We start from the raw sequence: 13,048 nt of genomic DNA, 5'->3' as shown, positions 1-13,048 counted from the left end.
ATTTTGAATTTTAATTTATCTTTTTCTCCCACTGAACCCTCTACCCTTGAGAAGATTTACTTATCTTTGCATCCTAGGACCTTGCACATTGTCTTACATATGGTGATTGCCTGGTAAAAGTTTGCTGAATAAATTTAAAAGGATTAATATTAACATTGAATATTGTTTGAGCATATTAGAATTGCCTGCCCTCCCTGCACATATGACTACAGATGAATACAAGTGCACTCAAGTGGGATGGATCAAAAGAAAATGGAAGGGCGATGGGAGAGTTGGAAACATTTAGAACCTACCTTTTAAGATGTACTCACTATTGTGTTTCTCTCCTTACCTCAATCCCCCAACCTAGGAAACATGGCTCTAAATGCCTTGTGCACTGCAAAATGGGGGTGAGTCGCTCAGCCTCCACTGTGATTGCCTATGCAATGAAGGAATATGGCTGGAATCTGGACCGAGCCTATGACTACGTGAAGGAAAGGCGAACAGTGACCAAGCCCAACCCCAGCTTCATGAGACAACTGGAAGAGTACCAGGGCATCCTGCTGGCCAGGTGAGTCCCGCACTGACTGTCTCAGATCTTCTCTCCGTTATGCCCCCTGGCCCAAGCAAAATGTCCTTCCCTGCAGCTAGTTTTCAGCCTAATTTGGATATATGATACATTTTGAAAATTGAAGCTTCTCTCAATCTAGTTTCTAAAAAATAAGTACTGGTTTTAAAAAAAAGCATTTAAGATTAGGTGTTTAAGACATTTAAACTAAAAGATGGAAATACTGTTCTCTTACTTTTAGTTCTCAACTAAGTGCTAATCTGATTATCATGAACATTTCTCAATATCATACAGCTGCCCTATCAAAATGGATGGTCATTGCTTCCAAAAAATGCTAAGCATAGATGAAATTCTCAGAAATTTTTTGGCCCATTCTTTTAAAAAAAAAAAAAAAGAGTGCCCACCTCTGTTTCTTAGGCATTATTTTTTTCAGTGCTTGGTTTCAGTGAGCGTTCTCCAAAATTTTGGTCATAGGACAAATCAGATTTGGGGTGTGAAGGCACTTCCTGGAAATAGCTCTCTTGTTTTCTTTTTAAAAATCTTTTAACCTGGTTTTTTATATATATGCTTTGCAAAAATGCAAACAATACAAGAGAAAAATCATTTATAAGTTCTATACCCATATACCCCATGTACCTATATTCACCTAATAATTGGTCTTTCTTTTCTTTTCTGAACTATAGCAACACATATTCAGCAGTTATACTGCTTAGCCATCATTTAACCATTCTTTCTCCCCCCTCACCCCCACCCCAGCTTTACTGAGATAGAATTGACCTATAACATTGTGTAAGTTTAAGGCATCCACTGTGTTGATTTGATACATTTTTATATTGCAAACTGATTATCACCTTACCATTAGCAATCACCATTTTTTTGTGTGTGTAGTGAAAATACTTCAGGTCTTTCTTAGCAACATTGTAGTATATGATACAGTATTATGAACTATAATCTCCATGCTGTACATTAGATCCCCAGAATCTGTTACTCTTATAACTGGAAGTTTGCACCCTTAGACCAGCATCACCCCTTTCCCCCCATCGTCCACGCCCTAGTAACCACCACTCTATTCTTTCTCTGTTTGGCTTTTTTAGATTACATGAAAAGTGATAACCACTTTCATTGCTTTTAGAGAAAAAGATTCATATATTGGATTTAAGCATCAGTTTTCTGAGATGCCACATGCTAAAGTTCTGTGGAGTGCTAGATTTCGCTTTGTTTTTTCCACGTGGGCATGTTCTAGGTGGTTTTGTTCAAATGAAGGCACAGCTTCCTAGAAGCAGTTGGGGCTGGTGCCAGTGAGTCTCATGATTTGGTCTTGACTTGAATCTGGGCTGTGTTTCCCCTGAACAAAATGTTAAATAGCCTTCCAGCCTATCCAGGCAGAGGGACCACCCTCCCACCCCCAAAGTATTGTGAAAATGCAGCCACAGCATAGCATTATGGTTTCCACTAAAAAACCCCTCCCGTTTACTCAGTACTTGGCATGATTTCATCTGAGCCATTCTCTTAGGAGGCTGGGAGGATACTCATGTCTCCTCCACTTAAAAAGAATTTATAGGTCTTAGGGGCCAGATTTTGATGACACTTTAGATTAGATCAGAAGGTAGGACACAGCAGTTCTTTTTGGCACAAGAAAGAGGCATCTGAGGGCTGGATGAGACATAAATATTGTATGTTCCCAGACACACACATGACGGATGTTAGGCAGTGTCCTCACGTGACCCACTGAGAGCAGGGATACTATGTGTCCTGCCAATTTCAGTATTTATTCTGGAATCCCAGGCTACTGCAAGCTGTTGGGTTGGGTTTTTTTAGCGTATGTGGTTTTTCTTAGATGTTAAAGGAACTTCAGAAAAATCCTAGATGAGGATAAGAGCAGCATGAACCCACAAATCACACTACCTCTTCCTTTCCATTTCTGTCCCATCCTGCCTTCCTGGGCTTGATTCATGGAGGGAGAGGCCAGCCCTGGGGAATGAGAAAACCACAGAATTTGAGTCAGTAGATCTGGTTTCCGTCTCTGGTTCATCCCCTTGCCGCAACTTTGAGAAGTTACTTCACAGTTCTGATCCTCACCTGACCCCACCTACAAAATGAAAATCAAGAACCCTATCTCACAAGGTTATTGTAACTAACAATGTGTATAAATATATACTCTATACTGGTAAGGGTTATTGTGATGGGATTCCCATCATCTCCTTTCTCCAAGGCTTCTAGAAAACAGACATATGCACGTGCCTTTTATTTCATCCTCCTTCGACTACCCACAGACACATTAAGTCCATTAGAGACTAGAATGGGGAGGGGGCCGCTGGATGGCTCAGCTGGTTAAGCATCCAACTCTTGATTTTGACTCAGGTCATGATCTCATGGTTCATGGATTCCAGCCCCACATCAGACTCTGTGCTAGCAGCGTGGAACCTGCTTAGGATTCTTTCTCTCCCTCTCTCTGCCTCTCTTCCCCAAATAAATAAAATAAATCATTTAAACAGAAAGAAACCAGACTAGGAAGTGGTCATGGAATTTCCTATACTGTGATGTTTCCTGGATTTTAAGAACTAGAATCTAGTTCCAAGGGGTTCACATAGGCTTCTTTTGGCTGCAGGTAGTGGAATACCTCCACCAGTTGGGATTTCAATAGGAAACCGCATACTCGGATTAAGATTATTTGAGAAGGGTTTTATAAGACGACTTTTTACGAAGGTGTGGGATTGTGGTAGAATCAGGGACTTGCATCAGCAGAGCTGTTAATAGCTGCTAGGCCCAAAGAGGGAAGGAGCAGTTACTAGAACCTGGAAGGAGACTTCTGAAGCCAAACCACCTTCAGTCAAGGGACACGGCCAGTCTGAAGTGGCGCTGTGGAGAGGGAGCTAGGGGAATAAGTGGCCTCACTCCAGACTGTCTCCGGCTGGGGCTCCCATGGAACAGCAAATACCCAAACCAAATCAGGCGGCCTCCACCAGTAAGGAAAAAGTGGGAGTGCCTGCTGGGTGTACAGGCATTATGGCCTGCAGTCTCTGGTGTGTTGTTAAGAAACAGCACTTGTAGACTGCTGCCAAGCTGGCTGCCAAGTGAATTGGGCCCAGCTGACTCTTGCCTGGCCATAGAGTGCTACTCCAGGACCTGCCCCGTAGAAGAGCAAAGACTGAGAAGCGCCAGACTGCTGGAACTGCCTGAAGTTCTGTCAGCTACCTGGCAGCTTACTTAGTAGCCAGGAGAGGAAAATCCTTAGAAAAATCCCACTCATTGTGTTTGCAAAGAAATCCATTTCCTGTGGAGGTGCTTTGATCTTATATTCTAGATCTTCTCCGAGGAAGCATGTGGTGGTTTTCCCAAAAAGACAGAGCCTGATCCTAGCATTGTCTAGCCCCATGATTGTCTGGAGTGGCACTGGGTACTTAACTTGGGGTGCCAGCCTTCTGTTTCAGGGTATTAGTTCTCAGTACTTTGATGTCTTGGTAGAAGGGAAGTTTACCAAAGTGGCACCAGGCCCCTGTAAATGATTTATGAATTGGTTACAGTCTCTTAATCAGATGTGAGGGTATGGGCCAAACAGTGACCACCTGTCTGAAATGCAAGGGACTTTTTGCATATTTCAGTCTGTCTGTAAGAGCCTAAAGAAGGCTAATATTTAATATAATCCTTTATTTTTTTTAATGTTTTATTTATTTCTGAGAGAGAGAGACAGTGTGAGCAGGGGAGGATCAGAGAGAAAGGGAGACACAGAATCCGAAACAGGCTCTAGGCTCTGAGCCAGCTGTCAGCACAGAACCCAACGCGGGGCTCAAACCCACAAACTGAGAGAACATGACCTGAGCCAAAGTCGGACACTTAACCGACTGAGCCACCCAGGCGCCCCTAATATAATCCTTTAGACCTAAAAGGAAGGGTATCATAAAGCCATTGATAACTGTTTATATCTAACTTTATTTTTTCTGTTTTTATATCTGGGGGATGAGAGTGAGAGAGGAAGAGGGTGTGTATGTGTGTGTGTGCACGCGCGCATGCATGTATGCACACGCATCTATGTGTAAGCGTGTGTGTGTTAAAACCCTCATTAAACTGCCAACATCCTGGGGCGCCTGGGTGGCTCAGTTGTTTGAGTGTCCGACTTCAGCTCAGGTCATGATCTCACGGTTTGTGGGTTCGAGCCCCGTGTTGGGCTCTGTGCTGACAACTCAGAGCCTGAAGCCTGTTTCGGATTGTGTCTCCCTCTCTCTCTGCCCCTCCCTCACTCATGCTGTGTTTCTCTCTGTCTCAATAATAATAAACGTTAAAAAAAAATTTTAACTGCCAACATCCTGTTTGTTATGATGTACTCTGATCATGCAGGTATCTGGCAGATTTATGTTCCATTAGACAAGTTCAGATTTCAGGCATTTGTGAGCTGGACCATGTGTCTATGAGATTAGGTTCCTGTGTACAAGGAGTAGAGAAGAAACACTGGGTTGTAGCCAGGGAGGGTTCATACCACATGTCTTCATAGATGTCAGTTCTGATCCTTTGAACCCCTATCACCAGGGCCAGAGGAGGCAGAGGTGTCTTTTACACTCCCCAGCTTTGCTGGTGGAGACATTGAAGTCTAGTTAGCTGGTGTACAGGGGTCAGCCAGCAGGAGGGACCCCAAGAATGTGCCCAATTCACAATTGAGATTTAAAGGATTTTCTTAATAGTTTTTTATTGAAATAATCTTTTGTTTATGTTTTTATTTTATTTTTGAGAGAGAGAGGAGAGCACAGGGGGAAATGCAGAGAGAGAGGGAGAGAGGGAATCCCAAGCAGCTCTGTGCTATCAGCACAGAGCCTACCAATGTGGGGCTAGAACTCACAAATCATGAGATCATGTCCTGAGTCAAAATCAAGAGTCAGATGCTTAAAAGACTGAGCCACCCAGGTGCCCCTTCAGTGAAATGATCTTAAAGCATTTAGGACCACACACAACACACAGAATGTGCTCAGTTGGTGCTTTTTCTCTTTCTTCTCCTCTTTTCTACATGCTGCCCCATGCCCTAAAAATTAACCATCAACAGACTGATTTTACTATAACTAATACTTTATTTTTAGCAGTATTTTCCTCGATTTAACTTTCTCAAACAAGGTTAGTGCTTTATCAAACATGTAACAAGAAAAAAGCATATTGGAAGCAAGAGAATGGGATATCATATGCATGCTGTCATGTAGATTTCCTACTGTTCATTTATGAAGTAAAAACCAAATTCTTGGGGTGCCTGGGTGGCTTAGTCAGTTAAGCGTCCGGCTTTCGCTTAGGTCATGATCTCGCGGTTCGCGGGTTCCAGCCCCACGTCGGGCTCTGTGCTGACTGCCAGCTCAGAGTCTGGAGCCTGTTTCAGAGTCTGTGACTCCCTCTCTCTCTGACCCTCCCCTGCTCACGCTGTCTCTCTCTCTCTCTCTCTCTCTCCTAGAAATAAATAAAAAAACATTAAAAAAATAAAAAAGACCAAATTCTTGCCCAGAATGACCCAGTCATCTTATGTGTGTCAGTGTGTTTATGTGAATACAAATTTAGGTCCGAGGTTACTCAAGGGAGAAAAGAACCTGAGACTCTTTGCATCATCCAGGCCACAGACCAACTCTGAAGTTCTTTTTGGCAACTTGTTTACTTGATGCCTACCTGAAATAGATGGAAGGAGTCAGCTGAATTTAAACATTACCAGTTTAAAAAATAACTACGATCTAATGTCTTACATCTATCCTGCCAGTGATGGAGCATCAGAATAAGCTGGCTTAGAGGCGCCTGGGTGGCTCACTTGGTTAAGCATCCAACTTCAGGTCAGGTCATGATCTCCTGGTTTGTGGGTTCAAGCCCCACATCGGGCTCTGTGCTGACAGCTCAGAGCCTGGAGCCTGCTTCAGATTCTGTATCTCCCTCTCTCTCTGACCCTCCCCTGCTCATGCTCGCTCTCTCTCTCTCTTTCTTTCTTTCTTTCTTTCTCTCTTTCCCTCTTTCCCTCTCTCTCTCTCTCTCTCTCTTTCAGAAATAAATAAAACATTAAAAAATAATAATAAACTGGCTTGGGAAAAGACGGCACTAGAAAACAGTTTGGTGTTATGATGATGCATGTATGCCCTATGATCCACCTTTTCTGCTTGTATATATAGCATCTTTTAGAAACCAAACTATGCACCAAGTACAGGAACGTCCATGGCAGTACTATTTGTAGTAGCCAAACCTTTCACCCACAGATGGATAAACTGTGCCATATTCATCATACTCTCTGAAATTGTAGCTATACATGTTGATGAATCTTATTTTTTAAATCTTTCTAATGTTTACTTCTTTTAGAGAGACTGAGCGGGAGTGGGGGAAGGGCAGAGAGAGAAGGAGACACAGAATCCGAAGCAAGGTACAGGCTGTCAGCACAAGAGCCCACCATAGGGCTCGAACTCCCAAACTGTAAGATCATGACCTAATCCAAAGTCGAACACTCAACTGAGCCACCCAGGTGCCCCTGATGAATCCTGAAAACAGTGTAGGCAAAAAGCAGTTACAGAACAGTCCATACATAGAGTATGATTTCATTATAGAAGTTCACAACATGAAACACAACGTGTTGGGGCACCTGGGTGGCTCAGTCGGCTAAGCATCTGACTTCGGCTCAGGTCATGATCTCGCAGTTTGTTGGTTCGAGCCCCACCCTGGGCTCTGTGCTGACAGCTCAGAGCCTGGAGCCTGCTTCGGATTCTGTGTCTCCCTCTCTCTACCCCTTCTCTCTCAGGTACTATCTCTCTCTCTCTCTCTCAAAAATAAATGAACATTTTTAAAAAATTTTAAGAAACACAACATGTCAACACTATAAAGAAAGAAGATGATAAATACAAAATTCAAGACAGAGTTTACGAACTTCTGAGGTGGGAGGAGGAGGGAGGGGAGCAGAAAGGGGCACTGGAGTAGCAGTGCTTCAAAGGCCATGGTAATGAGTATCTTGTTTGTATCAAAGAGCTGCCCACCACTCTCCCTGCTGGTGCTATTGCAAAAGTGAAAAAGGCAGTAGAATCAGACCTATCTTTCGATTGGAATATTTTCTTTTTCCTTTACAAGAAGGTGTCAGTTTAATTCCAGAGCCCTGACCTAATATTTTCTGATGATTATCTCCCCCAGGAAGAGAAGGAAATCCCTGCTGGGCAAGTAAAGCAGCTGTAACGTCAGCCATTTCCTATGAAACATACACTGTTGGTACCTATTAGTGTAACTTTAGTCTCATTCCCTCCTGATTGAATAGTGATTTGCAGGCAGTTTTAAAAAATCATACTTTGGAAGGTTCTTGGGATCATGAAAAAAAAAATCCCATTTGCCTATTGACTGGTAAGATATGCTGATCTTAGAAAGGTGAGAACAGCTACTCCCTGAGATGTCTTCCCAGTCATCTGCATCACAGGAATTGTGCTGCCGTGGAGGCTGAGAGGCATTGGTGCAGATTTGAACATCCTCGTGATGGGTGAGTGATAGAAATTGGAGAACAAAGCCATTTGTAGGTCAGGAAACAAGAGTGTCCAGATAGAAAAGAAACTTTAAAGGGAAGCACATTGGCCTCTGTTGATCACAGTGTACACTTTAAGCCCCACCTATCCAATTCTTCAGCTTGCCCCTCCCACAGTCACTCACTCATTTGGGAAGTGTGATATGTTGTCTCCTCCTAGGGGTGGCTAGAGTTCTTGCAGCTTGGAAAGGATGAAAACCCTACCTTCCTCCCAGCTATTGATTATAGCTTGTCTTCATAAACAGAATGACCTGTTCCCTACTCGGAAAAGCACCCTTCTGCTGTGCAGGCCTGAGTCAGAGAGAGCCCCACCCAAGTCACAGCCAGACAGGGGGAACTGAGAGCAGGTGCAGAGCTGAGAACAAACAGGGGTTCACATTAGTGCAGGCGCATGACTCGGCAGAGATTCACAGGCAGGCGTGGCTCTGAGCCTGCGGTAAATTGTTTTGGGCTGTTTCCCATTCCACCCTGCAGTTAGGTAACTCTTCATCAACTTGTAAGTCATGGAAACCACACCCCTCAATGCCATATCTAGGGACCTGTTTCCTGGGCAGGTGATTCTGACCAGCCACAGGGCCACCTTTTCCTTTTTGTCTAGGGCTTTGAGAACTGTGCTCCCTTGTTAGAGAATGTAGTTTGAACTAAAATCTCATCCCATCAGACCTTCTTCTCCATAAAATGAGCTAAAGAATGGATATGTGTGTGTGTGATCTTCCTTTGGGCCACCTGCTTTTCCAGGTGTCACCTCAGCTTGATGGTTTTTATCCAGAGATCCTTATGGAAGAAGCCTGTACTTTAAGCGTATCCTCTTCCATTCTGTTACCAGCCTTTTTCTGTGGATTTACTAGCCTCATCTTTGCTTTCTAATTCAAGAAAGATTACCACCCTCCTCACACTTCTCCTTCAGTGATTAATTGTGTATCTGCTCTGTTTCCCAATTATGAGGACTTGGAATGAGCTCCAGTAGAATATTTCTCTTTGTATCACTTAAGTGCTGTTTTGTTTTAGTCCCCTCCCCCCCATTTATTAATGTTAAACATGCTCGTTGTTTTTTAATATCAAAACTTATAGAAATATAGAGTAAAGAAAATAAAGCTCTCTCCAAAAGTGTTCTGCCTTCTTGAAAGAAACCCTGTTATCAATTTGATGATGTACCTCCAGATGTTTTCCTGTACTTATTCTAACCTGAGAACCGCCCATTCCGAATGTGGTCAGCATGCTCTTTCACTTATCTTGGACAACATTCTACTAAAGTACCTGTAGCATGTGGCTATATGGACTGTAATTTTTTTATTTTTTTTTAATGTTTTATTTCTGAGATTGAGAGAGACACACACACAGAATCTGAAACAGGCTGCAGGCTCTGAGCTGGCTGTCAGCACAGAGCCTGACATGGGGCTCAAACCCACGAACTGTGAGATCATGACCTGAGCCGAAGTTGGATGCTTAACCAACTGAGCCACCCAGGCGCCCCTGAACTGTAATTTTTAAAAACCCTCTTTTGGGGGCACCTGGGTGGCTTAGTTGGGCATTCACCTTCAACTCAGGTCATGATCTCACAGTTCGTGGGTTTGAGCCCTGAGAACTCTGAGATCATCAGCACAGATGTCTCTCTGCTGACATCTCAGAGCCTGGAACCTGCTTCAGATTCTGTGTCTCCTCTTTTCTTTGCCCCTCCTCTGCTCACGCTGTGTCTGTCTCTCTCAGAAATAAACATTAAAAAAATTTTTTAAATAAATCCTTTTTTGTGTGTGTCCATTTAGCACCATAGTATTATATAGTAAACATCCTTATAGCTGTATCTTTGTGCACCTACAGTAGTATTTCCCCAAGAAAAATTCTTAAAAGAAGAATTGCTAGATAAAGGGTTAAATTTTGAGAGCTATTGTCAAATTTTACTCTCGAAATTTCTACAGTTCCCATTCCTACCAACTGTATGTGAGAGGGCTTGTCTGGCTATGCTGTCTGTCATCAACACTGGCTGTTAACCATTTTAGCTCTTGTCAGTCTAATAAGTAAAAAATTAGATCTCATAGTCATTTTTGTTGTTGTTTTGCTTTGTTTTTGTATTTTGCTATTAGTTAAATAGAGCATTTTTTTAACTTTCTTTATTTTGAGACAGCTATGAGTGGGGGAGGGGCAGAGAGGGAGACAATCCCAAGCAAGTTCTGGGCTGTCTGCATGAACCCGACTTGGGGTCCGACTTCATGAACCATGAGATCATGACCCTGAGCCAAAACCAAGAGTCAAATGCTCAACCATCTGAGCCACCCAGGTGCCCCCAATTGAGCAAATGTTTATTGCCTACTTCTTCCATTGGGTATTAACAAAGCATTTTGCAGGTTAAGGTTTAATATTCTCTGGGAGCAATTTCCTGGGAGGGTGTTGGTTGATTACACAAACCAGAGTGAGGCATTTCTTGTGTATGTCCTCCACAGCAAACAGCGACATAACAAGCTCTGGAGATCTCATTCAGATAGCGACCTCTCAGACCACCACGAACCCATCTGCAAACCAGGGCTAGAACTCAACAAGAAGGAGATCACCACCTCAGCAGACCAGATTGCCGAGGTGAAGACCATGGAGAGTCACCCACCCATACCTCCCGTCTTTGTGGAACATGTTGTTCCACAAGATGAAAATCAGAAGGGCCTGTGTACCAAAGAAAGAATGATCTGCTTGGAGTTTACTTCTAGGGAATTTCATGCCGGCCAGATTGAAGATGAATTAAACCTAAATGACATCAATGGATGCTCATCAGGGTGTTGTCTCAATGAATCAAAATTCCCTCTTGACAACTGCCATGCATCCAAAGCCTTAATCCAACCTGGACAGGCCCCAGAAATTGCCAACAACTTTCCAGACTTAACAGTGGAAGATCTGGAGACAGATGCACTGAAAGCAGATGGGAACGTCCACTTACTGCCTCTGGAAGAATTGACATCTCGCCTGAAAGACCTTCCCATGTCCCCTGATCCTGAATCACCGAGCCCCCAACCCAGTTGCCAGGCTGAAGTCTCAGATTTTAGTACAGATCGCATTGATTTTTTTAGCGCCTTAGAGAAGTTTGTAGAGCTTTCCCAAGAAACCCGGTCTCGATCTTTTTCTCACTCAAGGATGGAAGAACTGGGTGGAGGAAGGGTTGAGAGCTGTCGACTCTCAGTGGTAGAAGTAACCCCTTCCGAAGTGACAGCCGATGACCAGAGAAGCAGCTCTTTGAGTAATACTCCCCATGCATCTGAAGAATCTTCAATAGATGAGGAACAGTCAAAGGTAAAAACTGTCTTTATAGTTTTCTACCTAATGAAGTTCTCTTAGAAGATAAAATATTTGGGATTCTGCTATGTTCATTTTATTTTTTATGTTGCTGAAGATTTAGGAAGGCAGTATGGGAGAGACTGTGGCTGAGACTTTCCTTAAAAACTTAGTGTTAAAAATATTTTTTAATCCATTGCCTTTTGAGAAACTTATCTTTCCAGGCTTTTGGTGGTTTTGGAAGCACTTCTGAGAGGGGGTGTGGGAAAAAGGGATTAGTCGAAACAAATGTCATGCCTGCACAAGGAGAGGTCCTCTCCCTGGGCCCCTGCAGTTCAAACCATATCTCACCAATAATGAAGTGTCTGGGATAATGAGTGAGGCTTGTCTCTCTGTGGAGATGGATTTGTTTGGGAAATTCTTTCTGTCTCAGAAAATTCAAAGACTAGACATGTGTGAATAGTTGTTAGAGTAGCAACCGATGCTGAGTTCTTGATGATGCTGCTGTTAATAATGTTTCTGGATTGTTCCTCATCTCAGACCCTGTAGTATCCAAGATTTGGGGGATGGTTTGGGGAAATGATTGAGAGCAGGCAGAATCCTGCATTCTTCTCTGTAGCATATGAGCTCTTGGGAGCTATCTCAGACGAGGGAAAGAATTACTGTGTATCATCAATGCTAAGCCTCATACTTATTCTCATTTTGACACTTCTGAAATTGGGATGCATCTTAAAAACAGTAATTATATCTTAGATCAATGTAATACAGTAGTAGGGAAATAAATGATGACAGATTTACTCTCACCTACCAAACTTCACTTAATGATTTCAGTGGGGGTGACTCCATTTTTGACATCTCCTGATTATCTATCTACTTATATTTACCACCTTGTCTATTACTCATCTTTTCTCTCAACTATCCCAGGGCATTCATTGCCTCTGCTTCTGTCTTCTCTCTACTGGGAAATCAGAATGCTTGAGCCCTCCTTTGGACCAGTGGGTGTAGCAGCTCTGACAGAAATAGCTTCTCTGCAAAGTCCCTGGTCATATGAGCACTCTCCCCACAGCCCATGCACACACTGGGCTTGGTGTGGCTTCTCTCCCAGTGTTGGCTAGTTTACCTCTGCCTAATGTCCCAGCAGATTTGTCCCAAAGGCATAACTGACCTTGTTAGTTTGTACTAGCTCTGACTTTCTCTTGAAGAAGAAAGACCAAAACAATTCCTAGGGAAATACTATATGTTGAAGGTTTATAAAAATGTTAAGAAAGTAGATTGATGGCTATCATGATGCCACTTTAAGAGATGTCCAGTAGCCGTTTCCAGATTTTGAAATTCTTTTTTTTTTTCCCCTCATAGGACTTGATTTTGTATTGGCCAATTTTCTTTTGCCTTGTTCTAAATCCATCTAGGAATTTGTAACTGGTAGGACAGTAAAATGTCAGTCACAGTTTCTAAGTTTGCTCAGGCATATGGCTGCCTAAGCCAAGTAAACCTTTCCCAGAAGGAGCCATGTGAAACTTGGAAATGGTGTGATCAGGTACAGAGTGCCCTTGTGTGCTAGAATGCCACGGCCAGGGGGTGCAGCAGGAGGGTCAGGAGGAAAACTGGCAGCACAGAGGAGAGGAGGGAGCAATGAGTCTCCAAATCAGGCATCAGATGATAACCTCATCCATCTCGCCCTAACACTGGGTATGTTGAAGGTGGCCACTGAGCCCTTGAATGGAACTCCTTTTCTTAAATAAGGT

At 43.1% G+C, this 13,048-nt stretch overlaps 1 protein-coding gene across 3 annotated transcripts in view; it reads left to right on the top strand.

The window, feature by feature from the left end:
* Window positions 1-13,048, top strand: part of SSH2 (slingshot protein phosphatase 2) — a 253,270-nt gene that overhangs the window by 232,535 nt on the left and 7,687 nt on the right. For all 3 annotated transcript variants that reach the window (XM_039252544.1, XM_039252533.1, XM_039252539.1), the window contains 2 exons: window positions 350-550; window positions 10,487-11,321. In XM_039252544.1, the coding sequence (XP_039108475.1) occupies window positions 350-550; window positions 10,487-11,321 (1,036 nt within the window). The remainder of the gene's footprint in view (window positions 1-349; window positions 551-10,486; window positions 11,322-13,048) is intronic.

This window comes from Hyaena hyaena, unplaced genomic scaffold, assembly GCF_003009895.1.
Source record: "Hyaena hyaena isolate Hyena2069 unplaced genomic scaffold, ASM300989v1 scaffold_10, whole genome shotgun sequence".
In the NCBI taxonomy this organism is placed as follows: domain Eukaryota; kingdom Metazoa; phylum Chordata; class Mammalia; order Carnivora; family Hyaenidae; genus Hyaena; species Hyaena hyaena.
This window is presented reverse-complemented; position numbering and strand designations above follow the sequence as displayed.